At 40.3% G+C, this 19,820-nt stretch overlaps 1 protein-coding gene across 2 annotated transcripts in view; it reads left to right on the plus strand.

Moving 5' to 3' along the window:
* Positions 1-3,053: 3,053 nt before the first annotated feature.
* samd4a (sterile alpha motif domain containing 4A) overlaps positions 3,054-19,820 on the plus strand; it is a 69,272-nt gene continuing 52,505 nt past the window's right edge. For both annotated transcript variants that reach the window (XM_084729595.1, XM_084729659.1), the window contains exons 1-2: positions 3,054-3,222; positions 7,315-8,056. In XM_084729595.1, the coding sequence (XP_084585721.1) occupies positions 7,861-8,056 (196 nt within the window). In that variant the 5' untranslated portion in view covers positions 3,054-3,222; positions 7,315-7,860. The remainder of the gene's footprint in view (positions 3,223-7,314; positions 8,057-19,820) is intronic.

Below are 19,820 nucleotides of genomic sequence, written 5' to 3' on the forward strand. Positions count from 1 at the left end.
CCCCCACCAGACCCTGAGACTGTAGCTCCCTCTGCAGGAGAGAATTCACTCTGTGGCTGAATAAATTCACTCTGTGTAAGAACAACTAACACACTGCACATTTATAGTGTCTGTTTTTGACACAGACCTGCTGTATGTACTCATGACTCCAGAGAAAGAAGAACCTGATTCACCGTCGACTGTCCAGATGCCAAATAAATAAATTGGATTAGAATTTATCCTGCAGTAGACGTGTATAATTAAATGCAATAGGATAGGCTGTTTGCACACAAATGTACCAAACAAAATAAAAAGTACAGTAGCCTATATGTTTAAGCTGATCCAGGTAGTATTTATAAGCTTATTAGGCAAGTTAGTCTATATAGCACCATTCAGATACAAGGCAGTTCAAAGTGCTTTACAAGAGCATAGAAATACATTAAAATAAAATGTTAAAAGAACATTAAAATTGCATTTGGGTTCATAAAAACAAAAGCTAAAAGCAAACCAAGAAGTAGTTAAAACATTAAAAAAAAACCCAAAAGGAAACAAATATAAAACAGCTACAGATTATCTTAACAAGAGGTCATGTATCTACTTTACTGGAAAGCTGCAGTAAACTATATAGTCTGCCACTTTATTAGGTACACCTTACTAGTTCTGGGTTGTGCTGGAAACATTCCTCAGAGATTTCGCTCCATATTGACATGATAGCATCATACAGATGCTGCAGATGTGTCGGCTGCACATCCATGATGTGAATCTCCCGTTCCACCACATCCCAGAGATGTTCTATTGGTTTGAGATCTGGTGACTGTGGAGGCCGCTGGAGTACAGCGAACTCAGTCATGTTCTAGAAACCAGTTTGAGATGATCTGAGCTTTGTGACATGGTGCGTTATCCTGCAGGAAGTAGCCATCAGAAGATGGGTACAGCTGGCCCAAAGTGAGCCAAGAAAATATCCCCCACACCATCACACCACCAGCAGCAGCCCGAACCACTGATACAAGGCAGGATGGATCCATGCTTTCATGTTTACACCAAATTCTGACCCGACCATCTGAAAGTCGCAGCAGAAAATCGAGACTCATCAGACCAGGTGATGTTTTTCCAGTCTTCTATTGTCTAGTTTTGGTGAGCCTGTGTGAACTGTAGCCTCAGTTTTCTGTTCTTAGCTGACAGGAGAGACACTCGGTGTGGTCCTCTGCTTCTTCTGCATACCTTGGTTGTAACGAGTGTTTATTTGAGTTACTGTTGCCTTTCTATCATCTCGAAACAATCCAGTCATTTTCTGACCTCTGGCATCAACAAGGCATTTTCACCCAGAGAACTGTTAACATAAAGAAATGTTCCATGTTAGATGGTGGTGTACATATCATCACAGGTTTTTAATAAGTAAGATTTTAAAAAGATAACACAGTAACTATGGCTGTGAATTAAAAAGTACAATATTTTTCTGTAAAGTAGCAGAAAGCTGAAATAATAAAGAAACAGTAAACCTCATCAGTGGACTTTGAGAGCTGCTCTTCATCTCAGTTTGGATTTAACTTTATTAACTGTGGAAACGTTTCGTCTTCTTTCATTTTCTTACAGTTTCGTCGCTGCTCTCCCCCCTCTCTCTCTCTCTCTGTTGGCTGACTGTCTCTCTGTCCCAGGATCCCCTCCTCTCTCTCTCTCTCTCTCTCTCTCCCCCTCTCTCTCTCTCCCTCTCTCTCTATTTTGGTGCTTCCTCGCGCTGCCAAGCCCCTGACGTAATGCTCCGCTGTTAATGATTAGCATGTGGAAACGAGCAGCGCGAGCCTCCCTGCGTCAAGGCAGCCGAAACGTAACCGGATATTGACTGGTCCCGCCTTCAAAATAAAAGCATAGTCATTAGTTTAAAGATGTTGGAAATCGCACACAACATTAAACACCAACATAGTAAGACTGATTGAGATTAAGTGCATGTTTTTTTTACTTTGTTTTTTGTATAACAATGAATATATTGTACACTGAACTTTTTAGTAGGGAGATATATTTTGTTGTTTGCAGGTGTTTGATCTAACTTGAATTCCTTTAATTTAAAGGATTTATTCATACAGCATTTAAAGAATATTTTTCAGTACCCAAATGGTTGACCAAACTAGTATGGACCTTACTGCTTAAATGATGGGAATAAACCCCATTCCTCTGGAGGACTTGTGGGTATTTGTTTGTGTGACTGAATTGTCTTGTTGTAATTTTCCATCTATGTAAAGTCTCTTTTGAAAAAGAAATGTTATAAAATTTCCTGAATAAAACAATATTTACAAAAAGCAGCAGTAGCAGTTGATTCAGATTCCATTTAATTATGTTTTTTTTTTTGCACATTCTGTAGTTGCACCCTGTCCTACTTTGTACTGCAACTGCTGCAGGACGGGTTACCTTGGTATAAATAAAATTCTGTCTTCATCTTAATCATATTCAAATGGGAGAAGTACAATATTCCTTGTTATATGAATATATAGACTAAGATTCTTTGAATAAGAGGTCAGTTTCACCCTGATAGGCTACTGTATTGAACCTTAAAGAGACTACTCCTTAAAGTACAACATTAATAGAATTTACATTGTTGTAGGAGTTGCTTGAAGAATCCAAAAGAAGGAAAAAAATCTCATAACTCTTCAGTAATTTAGTTAGGAATTCTTTTAGGAGTGTGCAATATGGACAAAATAAAATATCAACCTTGATATCAATATTGCAGCAATATTGTAGGGACGACACTGAGATTTTTAAAAATAAATAATCATCAGTTATATGGATTTAATGACTAAGTGAGTAGAGGCAAATAATAGAACAGCTAGAACATTCTAGTAAGTACAGAAAATTACATCAGTTCACTGTAATGCAGCCTTTATAAACAGGAAAAGACAACACTTAGGCCATATCACAATATATCGATATCCAAAATCTATGACGGTATCTAGTCTCATTTCACAATATTGATATCATTTTCTCTGTGGAAAATATTGGCATTACCGCACTGCGGGGTTTTATTTTGAAAGCGTTGAAACAGGAAGTTGCGCAGCGCGTCCCGTTCAGCTTGACGGCGGTGCTTTAGAGCAGAGAGCCGCCGAGCAGCCCGTCTGCTGGGGAGAGACACAGAGGAAAAGTTAGTCAAGATGGCAAATCCCTCAGACCCGGAGTGAAGGGGCACCGCTCCCCGAAAAGCTGAGCCTGTCGCCCGTCCTGAGACGAACACAACGATGCAAACTGCGCCAGCAGGTAAGAACCAACCGACTCGGCACATTTAACCGTTTATTTGACAATTCAAACACTCAAACTGAAGTTTCTAAATCTTTTTGTCGGTGTTTTGTCCGTTCTCATTTTCGGCTTTGAGTATTTAACCAAGCAAAATACTAACTTGTGAGCTAACAGAACCAGCCTTCATGTTGAAATTTCACAATTTTGCCAGTTAGCTAACGCCTTTTCATTTGAGTTACTGGTAACGGCTGGTGGGAGTTCACAGCCGTTAATGTCAGTTAGTCGTGTTGCTAACGGCGCTGTGAATTCTAACTTTGCTAACGTTAACTTAAAATCACAGCTGTTCCACGGGAAAGTTCTAGATAGGAGAACAGTTAGGGTTATATTTATTCGTTTTTCTTTGTACTAACTGCTCACACACTCTCTCACACACACAGATATATCCGCCAACGGTCAGTCCCAGTGTGCTGATGAAGCAAAGTGACAGTTTTAGACAGCGGCTAACGCTCAGCCCCGTGTCTGTCTCCCAGCTTCTCTTCTGTTTCATACAGCTCGTTCTCGGTTTAAAATACAGCATTTTAACACTAACCTGTCATTAAAATAACGGAGGGAAGTCGCTGCTAACGTCTGTACAGCACACAGCCCCTGCCAGTCGTCGGTAACCCGGCGTCCTTCCTTTGGAAAATTCCGGGATGCAGCGCCAGTACTACCGACAGCTGTATTTTTAGGAATGGGTGGATACCAAAAACGAAAATTATTTATTTTTGTCTCGGCGGTGAATGCCACAAGCCTATGCGCATAGGCAACAGAGAGGAGGCGACCTATAAATGCATGTATGAGTTTTTGGAGGCTGTTTTTCCTCCCTATTGCAGCAGCGGCAGCAGCACAAAGTCTGCAGGGCTGAAGCAACAGGGAGACTGTCGCATTTTTACCGAGGCTGTCTTCACTAGTGCACTGTCAAAGTCACTGCATAGTGCTTTTTATTTGGGAGACAGTGTTTGGATCTCTACGGCTGCGTTCACACTGCAGACAAAAGTGGCCCAAATCTTTTTTGCTGATATATAGGGCTGGTCAATATGGACCAAATTAAATATCACAAAATCTTTGACCAGATACTTAGATATCAGTATTTGTCGATAGGACAACGTAGGGATGACTGCACAAAATATTATACGGGATTTTTGATAAATAGCCATAAGTAATGTGGAATATAACAGTGGTAAATTAAGAAAATAACATCACATTACTGTAATTTAGCTGGAGATTCAGTTAATCGATTAGAGCTAGTTGTCAACTATTAAATTGTTTGCCAACTATTTTAATAATTGATTGATCATTCTAAGTCATTTTTTAACTCAAATAAAAGTCCAAATTTTCTGATTTCAGTTTCTCAAATGTTAATATTTTCTGGTTTCTTTAGTCCTCTGTGACAGTAAACTGAATATATTTGGGTTGTAGACAAAACAAGACATTTGTGAATCATGTCACTGTGGACTTTGGGAAATGGTAATAAACATTTTTCACGATTTTCTGGCATTTTAGCCCAAACAACTTGTTAGTTAATTGGGAAAAAATATCAACACATTGACATTGACAATGAAAATAAGTTGCAACCTCAGATATTTTTGATAAATAAGCATCAGTAATAGAGCTGCAACCGATTATTAATTGATTATTAAATTAATCACCAACTATTTTGATAATCCATTAATCTGTTTCAGTGATTCTTTTTTAAGGAAAAAAGTCTAAATTCTGTGATTCCGGCTTCTTAAATGTGAATATTTTCTGGTTTCTTTACTCCTCTATGACAGTAAACTGAATATTTTTGGATTGTGGACAAAGCAAGACATTTGAGGACATCATCTTGGACTTTTGGAAGCCCTGATTGACATTTTTCACCATTTTCTGACATTTTAAAGCAAACGACTATTAATCAATCAATCGAGAAAATAATCAGCTATAAAAATAATTGTTAGTTACAGCCCTAACCAGTAATGTGGATATAATGGCTAAGTCTGATAAATGCAGAAAATTATATGAATTCAATTCACTATATCCAAAATCTGAGATTATATCTAGTCTCATAGCACAATATCAATACATAAATATATTGCCTAGTCCTTCTCATATGTGACTCAGATGTGGGGTTTTTTTTCCATTACAGTGAGAACAGCACAAATTACGTTATCTGATCTTTTCAGTTCTAATTTGAGCCCCTTTCATATCTGGAACTAAGTCAGATACAAGTACAATTCTTTTTTAATGTGACCTCAGTGCTAACAGTCACACTGGAATTAATGCAACTTTTATGTCACTCACTCACCTGAAGTGTCTTGACATAATAGTCTTGTGAACAGGCACAAACAGATGGCCTTGACATCCTGAAATTTTGGATGAAATCTGTTTCTCTGAAGCTGTTGAAGTCATGATCTGACCACTCCTCGCTCTGACTCCACATCCACACACACCTCCGTACTGAAGTAACAACCACTGCTCCAAAAAAGCCACAATTTAGAATGTGGCTCTCTTTCTCTTCCTCATCATCAAATACTCATGAATACTCTAGCATCCACTGCACATCAATTTATAAATGGAAGTGTAAACGCTGACTTCAGCAGCCTCCATCTTTACTTCCGTATGACAGAGTGCCACATGTTAAGTCATTTCAAGGCCATGACCAGTTCACACTAGGGCTGGGACGATCACCGATCAAATCATATATTGGCGATTGGAAGGTTGCCAGGCGATTTGCTGTTTATCAAGGCCATTTTGAAAAAAAAAAACGGCGCTCTACTATGCATTAAGAGATGTTTCTGGAGGAAATACATAACTGTTAGAGAAGCCCCGTTTACAAACAGACCTACAATCCACATTCTCTCTTCTCTTCTCTCCTCTCCTCTCAGCGCAGGGTACACTGTCAGCCAGCCCTGTGACAGCGACAGGGCGCATCTCTTTGATTTCGAACTGACACAGCCCGTTTGCTCATGCTTCGGGGTCGTTCAACAGAGTAGGCTAATTGCAAATAAATATTGTTTTAATGTGTAACTATTGAAATGTTCACACAAGGGCTTTCATAAATTCCTACAGTGTTGCGGCACTGCCGCCTTTGCAGGTTAAAAGTTATTGACAGCGACTTGAAGTGAGGAGGAGCAACACGTCTCCGGCTTGTCAGCGCAGCGGTGTCGTTCACTTTTGCATGTGACATTAAACATTAAAAATAACGTCATTATAACAAAAAATATAAACCTGCAGTGCTTGAAGTGCTAGCTTGGGGGATCGGGCTTTTGTGGCTTCAGCAGGATGATGAAGACGAAGGTGCGCAAATAAATTGTTTGTCTGAACATTTTTCACGGACACACATTTGTTGCATATTTTGCAGATAGGCTTTGTTGTGTCCGTTGGCTCACCTCTGGCATCTGGGATAAACCCAAAAAGCTCCCAAATTGGAGATGTGGCGTTTTTCTTTGCCACCAAAGCCACAGCGGTGTCAGTGTTGGCAGCCATGCTGACTGGTAGCGATCAACATAAGACACGTGCCAAGGACACGTGCCGCCCCTGCCCCCTTGCCAATTTAATCGTGTGTTGGCAATCTAGAGCAATGACAATCTACAATTTGAAATTTAGAGGCAATCGTACAGCCCTAGTTCACACTAGAGTCTGATATTGGCCACATTAAAAAAAAGAGAAAGAAAGAAAAAAAAAACAATGTTTGCATTAAACAGAAACATCACATCTAAGCAATAAATCAGAATTTAGCACTAAGACTTGTGGACATAGCCTTAGTTAAGCATATGGTATCCCTATAGATGTTCAACTCAGTACTGCTTTATTTTGTGTCCATGCACAATAGTCTGGATTTGGATCAATAGTTTTCACCATTTTATGGACCAAACTAACTAATTGATTAGTAGAGAAAATAATGGGCAGATGTTGGGTGGGGATTTGTCTCATTGTGTACTTGTTATGTGACATACCAATATAAAGAATATTAAAAGAAAAGCCATTGCATATGTATGAAAGAGGGGCAGAGACATGTAAAACAGACACAGAGAGCATTGTGTGTGAAATATGTTCTTTTTCCCCTCTCCACTAACTTCTAACATCCTCCTGCAGGCTTAAGAGGGATTCCCTGAAGAAAAATGCCAGTGAGGCTGAAGCTGATGTGACACAGAGTGTGCCGGAAGAAAGCTGACTCATCAAATATCAATCCCTCTGGGAGCAACTAAGCAGCAGAGAGCAGCTCATATCACCTAATGCCTAGCTAGAAGAGAACCCCACAACGCCCCCCCTCCAAAAGGAACAGAGATTATCAGACAGGAGAAGACGGTGCAGAAACCCCTCCAGCAGGAATTTATCCACACTGGCTGTGGGCGAAACACCACAAGACCTAACAGAGACTGCTGTCCTGCTGTCCCAGCCGCTGACAGAGCTAAGAATGGCATCGCAGTACTTCCGCTGAACCTCACCAACTGACTGAACCGCCCCTGTGTATAAAAACATCATCACTCAGCTGATAAGACCACAGTCATCCTCCCATCAGTTTTACCCAAACAGTCAGTGTGAAGTTTGGGGGAGGTTGCTGTCTGAGTCGCTCCCCACACCCCTCATCCCAGTCCGGCGCCACCACAGTCAGTCCACCTTCTACCCGTCTCACAGACCATGATGTTTCGCGACCAGGTGGGCGTGCTAGCCAGCTGGTTCAAGGGGTGGAATGAGTGCGAGCAGACGGTGGCTCTGCTGTCCCTGCTGAAGAGGGTGAGCCGGACCCAGGCCCGCTTTCTGCAGCTCTGTCTGGAGCACTCCCTCGCAGAGTGCACCGAACTGCAGGTCCTGGAGGGAGAGGCCAACAACCCAGGTAGGACACCCAGCTGCTTAGAGGTCATGTTTAGATGGGAACCTCAGACCTGCGAAAGCTCTTATCAGAATGATCATCTCAAACCAAACCAAATTCTTTCCTTAATCCTTATCAGGTGTTTTTTGTTCTTAAACCCAAGCAGATCTTAACCACAGCATCGTCACATTATAAAACATAAGTAGTTTGTACTAGATTTGTGGCAATGCCATTGATACAATACTAGTTAAAAAAATACTTGATGGCTCTTACAATACCACAATAAAAAATTACAAAAAAATTAACAACCTGCACACAGTGTTGGTTAGGAATGGGGGAAGAAACTGATTCCTGGATGCGCTGCGATTCTCTCTTAAAGGATTATGTATTGATGCAGAAAAGTCAATAATTGGAAATTTAAAATCTAGTTCTCGACATTGTAATCACCTGTAACAATTTTGATGGACCAGGCTGTACATTATTCTTGGACGAAGACAGACGAAAACATGTGCATCATGTTTATGTTCTAAGCTAGGCTAGTTCTTGAGTTTTTTGTGAGAATGGCTGAGAGTGAGGAACTGCAAGTGGATACAATCCAACTGGTACCCCCTGGCTTAAAAGCTAGCATATGGCAGCATCTTGGCAAGAGTCAAATTCCAGGCAGGACAATAAAGATTGAAGTGAACTGAGTCAGCACTAGATTTAAGAAAAAGCTTTAATACTTTAAATAGTATAAATGAAAGACAATGTACTGTTTTAATCATGTGGTGCTGAAAAACTATTGATACTTTGATACTTTTGACATCCTTTGTATAACCTGCACGGTTAGGAAAGCGTGTACAAATTGTGCAAGAGTTTTTGCAGATATATGGTTACCATCTAGTTATTTACTACAACAACCTCATTCTGGTCTTATTATGAACTATAAAATAATACATTTGCAGTTCATATTGGCAAATAAACACTCAATTTATACCTCTAAAACATATTTACCACTGTTAGGAACTGGCAGTAATTGATAAAAAGAGGAATATAGCTGTTTTTTGCCCTTTTGTCTTCCAGCAATGCCGCTTTCATACTTTAGTAGTTGTGTTTTTATGATATTCACTGCTGATGCAGAGGTTAGTGTCACATAACTTCTGCTTCAGGCAACATACTCATTTGTTTTCTGCTCAGAAAGAGAGACACAGTAGTCAAATCACAGATCTTACTACTTTTTTTTTTCTTTTGGCCTCTCATTTCAAAATTTTGTGTTTGTTTTTGTTTTTTTAGCTTTCAAGGACATGTTTTCTCAATGGTGTGTAGTCCCTGACCCTGTAACAAACACACAGGAAAACACACACAAACAGGCTCCACACAATCATCAAAAACATTTCCTGTCCAAAAACATTCCTGCAGATCCATCAAGAGCAATAAAAAGCTGAATCATTGATGTTATGAAACTGTGCTGCACTGAACCATAGCCAGCCAGTCAGTAAGTGATTGTGGAAGGAGTTTGGGGTCGTGTATAGTGTTAACTCAGCTGGCACTGTGGCTGGCTGAAGACGTCAGTCAGTCAGTCACTGTGCCAGCCTATAGCGCTGTAGCGCTCCCTCAGTTGGTATCACGCCAAGGCACCCAAGGGGGGCTCTGGCTGGGTTTTGTTGCATCAGACTGCAGCGTGGCCATGGAAACAAGAACCCTGGCAACCAACTGGGCTCATGAAAAATAGAAAGAAGTGTTGCTGCTGCGATGGAGAGCAGGCGTCTCTGTGTACCTATGGCAACATCTGCATGCAGTAACACATCTGATGGCTTACACTGGGGTGACATAATGGCCCTGCCCTGCAGTGACACTCACACACATTACATAGAGTTTCCATCAGGGTTTACAATGGGCAGTGGCTGCAGTTAATGCAGGCTGGTCTTTGTTATTGTTTAATATGAAGCTGGAAACATCAAAGCACAGTGCTATATGAAGTTTCCTCAGTTGACCCCTCCCAAAGTGTGGCTGGTTCATACTGTCAGAGATCAAAGCAGATTGATGATATGGGGAGGCGGTGGTGGGAGAGGGGTGACGTCTTCTTATTATCAACATCAGGTTTCTCTCTTTTTTTTTTTTTTTTTTTCACATTTGGACTGCAGTGCATCGTGAGTGAGCCAAAGAGAAACTGTCTTGTGATCTTTCTTTGATACTTGAGTCACATTTCACTCTTATATTCGGTGTGAATCTTGATTTATCTGCTAGCAAGACTCTGAATTATAGCTTAGGTGGAAACGAAAGAATGAAAGAAGGAAATGCACCAGTGGGTGGAATAATACATTGAAAAGCTCTGAGTTAAAAAATTATTTCATTTTTAGGTGTGAAATACTTATTGATTTGTGCAATGTACATGTACACATAACAGGCTGGATAGCTGTGGATTTGGGGGCAGTTGTCATCAAGAGATCATGTGGAACAGAATGGACAGAGGTCAAGTAGTGTGGAGTGAGGGGACATACAGTAAAACCTGAAATCCTCATCACAGTATATTGTAGCATTTGCCTTGATTATGATAATAATTTAGTTTTAATTGGCCCTGATTTACAAACATTTAACACCAGCATCATGGCTTTCTGAAAGTTAGATGCAGACAGTATAAAGAAATGTGAACACATTAGCAAACATTTATGCAGCAAATGATGTTAGTAGGCCTAAAATAATGCTAGTGCTTTGTTCTTGTGGCTGTACACTCAGCACATTCTGTGACCTAAATTTATTCAGAATTATGAACCAAATTCCCCTTTACAATTGCTAGCTTTTACCTGTTTGTAACTAACTTGCATCACTATAAATCACGTTTGCTGAAGCCATATTATTCACAAACAACACAGAATCATTTGTCAGTTGAGTCAGTCTCTTAATATTAATCTTGTTCAGTTGTTATACTTTTTTAATTTGTACAGTCAAGCATGAACTTAAGCATGAGGAAGAGTTTCCCCTCAACATAAAGACCTGAGAAAAATGAGATCATAGTGAAATTCACTGTTAAAGCTTTGTGCCTCTGAACAGAAAGATGGCGGCCCTGTTCTCTTTCTGTGTCATCAGGTCAGGGATGTACAATGTAAGGTAGCCTTGTGATCTGCAGCCACTGACTTACATGTATACTACTACTTAAAGTCCCAAGTCAGGAACTGTCTTTTGTTTTTGTTTTTTTTTAATGCTGTGACCTGATTAATTCAAATACTATAATGATCATAATAAACATGTACACATTATTACATCTGGATTTTTTTTTTCAGTCTTTTCATTTGTTGGAACTTTTTTCCCCAATTTGCACATGTCAAAGGGCAAGGTGCAGTTAAAAAGTAAACAACATAGTGTAGTGGAGTGACATATGGAATAGGGATGTTAGGATGGTGAAATTTTCCAAGCGGTTAATAAACTTGTGATAACACCAGTGCTACCAATTACACCGGATATTTTACAAGAAAAGATATAGGCAATTATGCCTGTTAAGTTTTGAGTTGCAGACCTATCAAACATCCCCCACACTGACCTCGGCAACTGTAGCCAGCGGCCAAAGATGATGTGTGAAGTAACACTTATATTGAATACATGCCGGTTATGATATCAGCTCCTTCTTGAGGCTAGCTTTATTTAGCCAAGCTAGCCTTAATTTAGACTAATTGACACCAGCCAACACCTTCATGGTACTATATTGAAGAGAGCACTCAGTCACTCTCTATAATTACCCTTCCAGCACTTTTCAGTCTGTACAACCACATCCAGTTGTCAAGCAGCCTCATGTCGGGCAGAGATAAGCCTACAGAGTTACATATGAATTCTGACTTCTTTTACTCTGTGCTGTGACTCTGCTGCTATATGGAGCGATATCGACACTTTCAGTTTATAATTGTAATGTCTGTTATCCAACTAATTATTAATAAGACTTTTACATGGTGGGGACGATGGGCAAGTAATGTAATCACTGTATGCCCAATCACCGTGTTATGCTAGTAACTAGTGTTGGGCTGGTCACAGTGGCCGACAGTCATCAACCACTGTGCCTTCTACTGTCATATCATTGTGATTTAAAAGCTCTCTGTATATGAGGTAGTGTGTCCCCTTAGAGTTGCCATAGAGTTGCTGGTGAGTTCTGTTTTTGACACGTGGGAGAAAAAAGAAGCTGTTGCTGCTGTTAGTTGCATTAGGCTGTACTGGTAAATCCTACTACGGCAGCAAAGGTTGTTGCATGGTCACAAATGCAAATGCAGTGAAGTGATCATTGCCTGCTAAGGCAAAAGACACACACACACACACACACACACACACACACACGTCTTTCTATTGATTGAGGCTGTTTAAATTGAACTCCATGAGAAGCAAAGATGCAAATTTGTGCATCTGTGACAGCGACTTAATGTGGAAAACCAGGTAGTACAAGAAATTTCTTTGTTAATAATGAACTGTAAATATCTGTGTGAATATTTCCCAATCATCAACAAGTATGGCTGGCTATTTCAGTACATATTCTGTGCAACAAGGTCTGTCCCAAAAGGAGATTTCAATGAGCCTTTAGCCTCTTACCTGATTTTTGGGCCACGCCCCTGAGTTTTCCCCCACCTGTGTCAGCTTGTGGTCGCTTCCTGTCCGCTGATTCAGCTAAGTAAGGTGGAATCAGCAGGCCTGTTTCAGCGCTGTAGACTTAACGTCAGGACACATGCTGCTGAAAAGAGGGAGATTGAGAAGGTTGTCTGGTTACGTGATCCCTTTGGTATGTTGTGGTGGCTTGTTTGAGTGCTTATGTGCCAGAGTAAGGCAGATATATTGAGTCTGCTGCTTTACTGGGCCACTACTGATCTTGTATTGATTATGGAGTATTTGCCTGTCTGCAGTCATTTCTTAACACAGTTGGAACATTGTTTTTTGTGTAAGTGTGTGTGTCTGTTTTAATACATTTCTAAAAGTCTCTGCAGAAAACGTTGTTCACTTGTCCTGGAAATCTTCATTAAAAGGTTTTCTTTAGAAAGCTGCTGCCCGAGAAGGTCATCACTTTGTTTCAGTGTCTTTTTTTGGCAAGAATAGAAATAAAACACTGAATGTCTGTATCAGTTTTACACAACACTGGCAATGTAAGTCTAAAAATAACCATTTCCAAATCCATGCAAGTGTGTGCTTAGTATCATCACCGTAGGCTCAGTCAGTCCAACAAAACCACAAACACACTGAAAGAGTTTTTCTCAGACCATGAGCCCCTAATGCACAGTTTACAAACTGATTGATAAGTAATAACTGCAGTAAGATTTAGTGGTGCAGAAATGAGACCTGCAGGCTGTTAAAGGGTTAACATGCAGCTGGAAGTCTTGGGCTGAGTGGAAAAGCGCAACTATTTGGAAAGCGGTGTACAAATGAATGGAATCCTCAGTGACCTACTTCTCTGCGTGGCTGAGAGGCTGCCTTGTTTTGGGACCCAGCGTGTGATGCGACTTTATTTGAGACTTGAGATGCAATCAAAGTCAACAGGGTCACTATCTCACTGAAAGACATGTAGAGTTGCATCACACAGGATTTATTTTTATTGCAGTTTTACGTGTTATTTTTAGACTCGTGAGTAATTTGGTTGCATTTTAAGAGTTCAGCATTTCTATCAGAACAACCCAGCGCATCTTAAGTCAACTTAGGAGATGCCATCCATAATCATCCCTACAAAATCACCTCAGAGGTTTGACTGGTTTTGATGGGAGAAACACAGAGAGAAAGTTTTGAATCCTGGTCTTCTGTGATTTTTGATGGGAGTAATCTGTAGCCAGCACCATTTCAATTGTAGTTATTAAGGAATGTAACTTCCTGTTTTTCCTCCCCCCTTAAGGAGAACAAAACTTCTTTTGAGACAATCCCAAGAGGGACAATATTGGATCAAGTTGAGAGGACATGAATAGCGAGCAGAGTACTGTCTGAAGGACGACACACACTCACATACATGCAGGGTGTAGGGTTAGTATAAGGGGTGGGGTTAGGACAGGACACTGAGCCTGGTGTTCTGAATGACTAACTTCATTTTCATGTGGTGTGGTGTACTGCTGACCGGGCCTGCACGGCTGTTTGAGCTGGAAGGAGGCAGGCGGGGATTCGATATGTGCAAGCAGCTGTGTTATGAAGTGAAGGTGACAGGGACAGAGTTCTGTGTTTGGGATGAGTGGTAACAGTCACTGTGTTTAATGGAGAATTCAGACCTCTTCCTTTGATTTGGTCTTCATATTTGTTTGAATGCTTTTTGCTGTGGTTGGTATGCACTTCCCACAAATCACATGTGATTTCAAGGGTGTGCAAACCAGAAAATCCATGTCCAGCACAGTATAGCTGAAGAGAACTAAAGTCATGGCCTATAAAACAGCTACCTTGTACTCAAAGTCAGAGTTCCTGCTCATGAACTTGGGGCAAATCCATCTATTCTGATCTAATGAAGAAGCAGTTGGTTGATGTCAAACATCACTAGTGGAAACACACTGTGTAAATGATTAACCATAAACTAAAATGCAATGTGAAATATATTGGCCTGTATTTAATTAAATCGATACAAACTAACATGTAGTAAAACATGTTCTTCATGTAAATTGATGCCCAAATATGTCACCAATGTTATTAGACTGTATCTGGGTTTGATAAGCAATATCTGAAAGTCATCTTCTCTGCGCAAAAGTTATTCAGGTAAATGTAGGAAATGCCAAAAAAATGAAAAGATTAGGAAATATACATTTACTGACATTTGATTTCTTACCAGTAGACGGGAACCCAGTTAACAAGTAACGCATGTAATTTATTTTCATTGAAATCTTTTTAATTAATATAAATGCATGATTTTTATATGGCACAAGCCTAAAGAAACATGAATATATCACGTTTTTCATGTTTGGCATCATGTATGCATTTAGAGGTTGGACACTAAAAAATTTCAACTGGGAAATTCCGACTTTTACTGGAACACAGAGCAAGTGATTGACTAACAGTGTATGAAAAGCTGACTCCAGATATGTAGGATAACAAATAGATTTTTTTCATAATTTGGCTCAATCACTGTTGTGTTTAAGTCCCCCTCCAATCAAAAATGTGTTTTGGGTATTGCTCCTCCACTTGGATGTTTGAGCATCATTTGCAGTCTTTCGCAGATAATACTTTATCAGTGGAATGTGTCATTTGAATTTTGTCATTTCCTTGTTTTTTATCCTCAAGACTGAAAGGACTCATTACCTGCAACCTGTTGAGCATGATGATGTGAATGTTGGTAAAAACTTTTCAGTGCAGTGCACAGTAGAGATTAAAATATATTGTCATTATCTACACATCAAATACTGTCTGTATACAGTTTGTGAATGTCAACAGTCTGAGCTGGAAGCTGTGAGAGAGAGAGGAGTCTCTGACAGCTGAACCTGAGGGCTCTGTTTGTTTGTTTGTTTGGAATCATGAAAGGATTTGCCAAAGCACGTAAATGGAAAAACACCTTTCTTTACACCTGGAAGCACCAGATCCTTAGAAATGCCAGGATTATACCAGGGGTGGAAGGGGGGTTAACTTCAGTGGAGAATTTGAATTTGAAAAGCTGTTTGAATCTAGGTCGGAATATGACTTCCAGCTAAACAATTACTTTTCATAGGAGCTGCTGGCACTAACTTTGTGTCTAATATTGTAGAGAGAGTGAAGGCATACTTCTGCATTTGTCTGTGTAAGATGACTGACATGGAGGGAAAGTCTGCGTCGTATAATGGCTAGTATTACTCAGTGAATTCCTGTTGCACTCTCTGCCTAAACTAGGTCTGATGAAAACCTGGGCTGGAAATCAGCATTCCCGGCTGAGGCGGTAAACGGTTCCGGTGTTGGGGATACTGTCTAGGAATGTGGGCACGTCGGAGCACACTTGAGTCAGGCACTCAGCAAGAGTTGGACGGGGGCTTTTCCAGCGTGGGGGGAAAAAGACACAGTGGAAAAGGAAAACTGATTCCACCTTCAGTGGAGCTAAAGTCTCCTGAGTACACCGCGGTATGGAAGAGGAGGAGGGACGGGTGGGGCGAAGTAGGGAAAAGATGAAGACTCAGAGAATACTGGTGCCATTTACAGCTGAAACTCATTCACCACTTTCTCTGCTTAGCCTAACTTAAGCCAAGTTTTGTTTATGTTTTAAATATTTACTTGTTTTCCTATACTATCTTATCCACTCACTAAAGGAAGATTAAGTTTGTAAAATGTTTTTTACTTAGTGTTTCCCCGAAGGAGATTTAGATGGCTACCTGTGAGGGGTGAGGTGATGAGTGAATGAAGTACTCATTGATCGTCACTGTATACCTATAGTACATCACCCAGTGTGGAGAGGCAGCAGGAGTACCAGTGTATGAAGCGAAGTTAAAAGAAAGTCCGCCTAAAAAAATCAGTATCAATATAAGTGTACTCTGTATTTAAAATATTTTCACAGCTCTACCTTGCCGTCACACAGTCCAGTAGACCAGCAACTCCCATGTTCTGTGACTGTATCGCAGTTTTTGCCGAAGGAGTCTGGTTGGGGACGAGAGAGCGACATTTGGCTTCTATAAACTGCGATTTCTTGTTGGAAAAGGCTGTCTGATGGAAATGTAAAGCAGTGAAAATATTCTAAATATACCATTCACTTAAACATGTATTTCTTGGATGGGCCTTTTTAAGTGGCTAAAATACATCTTACTGCTGACCCTGTCCACAGCTGCTTCTCTAAAGTGGAAGTACAACCCCACTTCAAATAATCTGAACTATCCTTCTAAACTTTGGTCTGATGTAGTTGACCCCCTCTGCCAAGGGAGTGTCTTTAAATATTGATGCTATAGAGTTAGAAGTTTAAAGTGGAAGTGACCTAATCTGATTTTTCACACACCCATCATACCGTCTTTGTTTACATTGTTTGTGCCTTTCTAAATGTTTCATTGGCCATTCTGTCAGAGAGAGACAGTGGGGGAGACAGAGAGAGAAAACTCTTGTCTCTGTCCAAACTATTTCATTGCACCCACGCATGAGCAAACAGTTTATTTCTGGAAGTTGACGGCGTGTTCTGTGAACTCGTACTGAACCTCAGGAATGGGGACAGACAACCTGCCAAAAACGACCAGAGGGGAAAACGGAATAAAGCTCGTCTTTTCCCCTCTGCCTCTACAGCACAGGCTTTTTCTTTTCACTTCTTGCTTCCAGGTGTGTGTGGTTTTTTTTGTGTGAAAACAAGACGATGGACAGAAACTAAGCCTTAGGACGAGCTGCCAAAAGGACTCCACGCTGATGGAAGCTACTCGAAGCCTCAGACATGTCAGGCTCTTGATATTATCTCTGAGAGAGGCGGACGAGGTATCACTGATAGCAGGGATTATGCAATCAAGCGCCTCATAAATCCTTGAGGTTTAGTTTCCCACTGAACCCTTCTGTGATTTTTTTTCATTTTTTTCATAACTTTGATCCTAGCTTTGCTTTCCACAGCAAGTTGGATTACTGTGCAATGTGTGTATCTGTGTATGTTTACACTGGCTCTCAAACTAAAAGACACCCGATCATCAGTTATGATTGAGTAGCAAGTCTGCTAGCGTTAAGAAGGTGTTCAAACAGACAGAATACACACAGTGAATACATTTTCAGATGGTGGATTACAGGGTTTTAATTTTGCACAATATTAACAGTTTAGCATATGCTGTGACTTTTGTATGTTTTTGGTACAGCAGACGGAAAAAAGACAAGTCTGTTGTTTATTTTGAAAGCTAACAAACACCAATCAGTTGCTCATGCACCACAATTCTTACCAAGGTATTCAAACATTTGCAAATGGTCACAAAGTATTTAGATAGAAAACTAAAGTAATATGTCAGCATTTGTCTGACCTAAAACTATTCACAATATGAAGGAACATTTTAGCAGTGCTCAACTATTGATCTGTGTATGGAGGCATGTCTGCAGCAATGCACACACCACTCCACACTGTTGGTTGCTGGTTTTGCCCTGTGTGATTCTTCAATGAGATGCTGGTTGGATATTGTGGGAGGAAGGACTGCATTGGTCTCTCTGGTTGTAGACCCATACTGTGATGCCATTACAAATGAATCTCATGTTTGATGACGCTATTTCCATAGACACAGCTTAATGTTAACAATAACAATTAACTGGTTTTGTTCAGAAATAAAATGTTAATAAATAGTTTAACTGACAACTATTTCTGGTGCCGACTAGCAAGAGTAGCAACATTTAATCATTTAGTTGACCAGTTTTGCGAACTCTGTCTTATCAAGGTGTCCTGAAGGCTGTGTGTGTGTGTGTGTGTGTGTGTGTGTGTGTGTGTGTGTGTGTGTGTGTGTGTGTGTGTGTGTGTGTGTGTGTGTGTGTGTGTGTGTGTGTGTGAGAGAGGGTGTGTGAGAAAGAGCGTGTAAGAGAGAATGAGAGGGTGAGAACAGGTGAGGGATACCAGCCTGCCTCATAGATGACCAGTCAGTCTTGTCCTGACCAGACCAGACATACAGGCGTATAATGTTTCCCCATATAGCCCCCAGACCCTCTGCCCAGCCCTTCCCCATCCCCACCCCTCCTGCTCTCAGGCAGCTGGCTGTGCTATACACTACACTTCTTGTGTAAGGAGACGTCCCAACTGCACAGATGAGTAGATCTACACAGACAAGGCAGCACATTAAATAACATAGCAAGTTTGATTTGAACCAGGGAAGATTCTGGCCTTTAGACTGTACTGTTAGTCTGTAATTTATCTAGTAATCATGAGCTGCACAGTTTAGAAAAGTTATTAAGCCCAGTGGCCAAGTTTAAAATACCAGTAGCTGGTCCACCTTAAAGGTCAATTCACCTTAATTGAGTCTAGGCTGAAGTTGTCATTAACTTCCGAGCTAACTCCTTCACATTAATCGGAAGTGGCAAGCAAGACACAGAAACTAGGCCTGGGTCTTAAGGAGCTGTAGCATCTATTCCCTGCACACTTGTTAACATTACCCTCTCAACCTACGCAGTGCATTGAGTTAAAAGGATTTGCTACTTATATGACACATTTTAGTTTAAAAATCATCTTAAAAATGCATTTAAAAAATCAAATTCCCTAGGCACAGCAGGCAGCCAACTTCAAAACTTGGTCTGCTTCCAAATGGACTCTGGTAGTTTGTTTGCGGTTTGAAAGCAAGTGTACCAAACACAGAATTTTACAATAGCCGATATGTGACTTTAGCATGATTTTAAATGCTGAACTGAAATCTGTTCAGGAAACAATCGTATAATATATTTTGTATAATCATGACATATTTATGCAAATAATTTTCTAACAATGGCAGCACATATGCATGGAAAAGTGCATATTTTCCCTGATTAACAGATCAACAACTGTTTAAACTGCTGTGCTTGTATCCTACTCTGTGTACTTGTCACATTAAAAAGTGTGTGACAAGCATCCCACAGTAATAAGACCTGAATCATGTACAAGACACCTCCTGTCTCTATGGTCTCTATCTGTTAGACTTTGTAATGTCAGTGTGGGCTAATGGTTATTAGAACACTGTAAAGCAGAGTGATACATATAGATAAAAGTCCCAGTAATGTTGTACTCTATATCAGCACTCATGGAATGTCTCTCATCCAATCAAATTACTTGGTCGGAGCTAAGTGTTATATAAAGTTTAATCATTTTCTCTTCACCACTTCATTGTTTCACTCTGATCAGCCACAGGAACTAGATGTTCTTTGCAGTTTCACATAAATAACAATTTGAAATAACCCCAGGAGTTTGACCACAATCAGCTTTCATTGTTCTTGTAGGTTGAGTTACTGTTTCCTGTTA

This window comes from Lutjanus erythropterus, chromosome 1 (assembly GCF_056507025.1).
Source record: "Lutjanus erythropterus isolate fLutEry1 chromosome 1, fLutEry1.hap2, whole genome shotgun sequence".
Lineage (NCBI taxonomy): Eukaryota > Metazoa > Chordata > Actinopteri > Lutjaniformes > Lutjanidae > Lutjanus > Lutjanus erythropterus.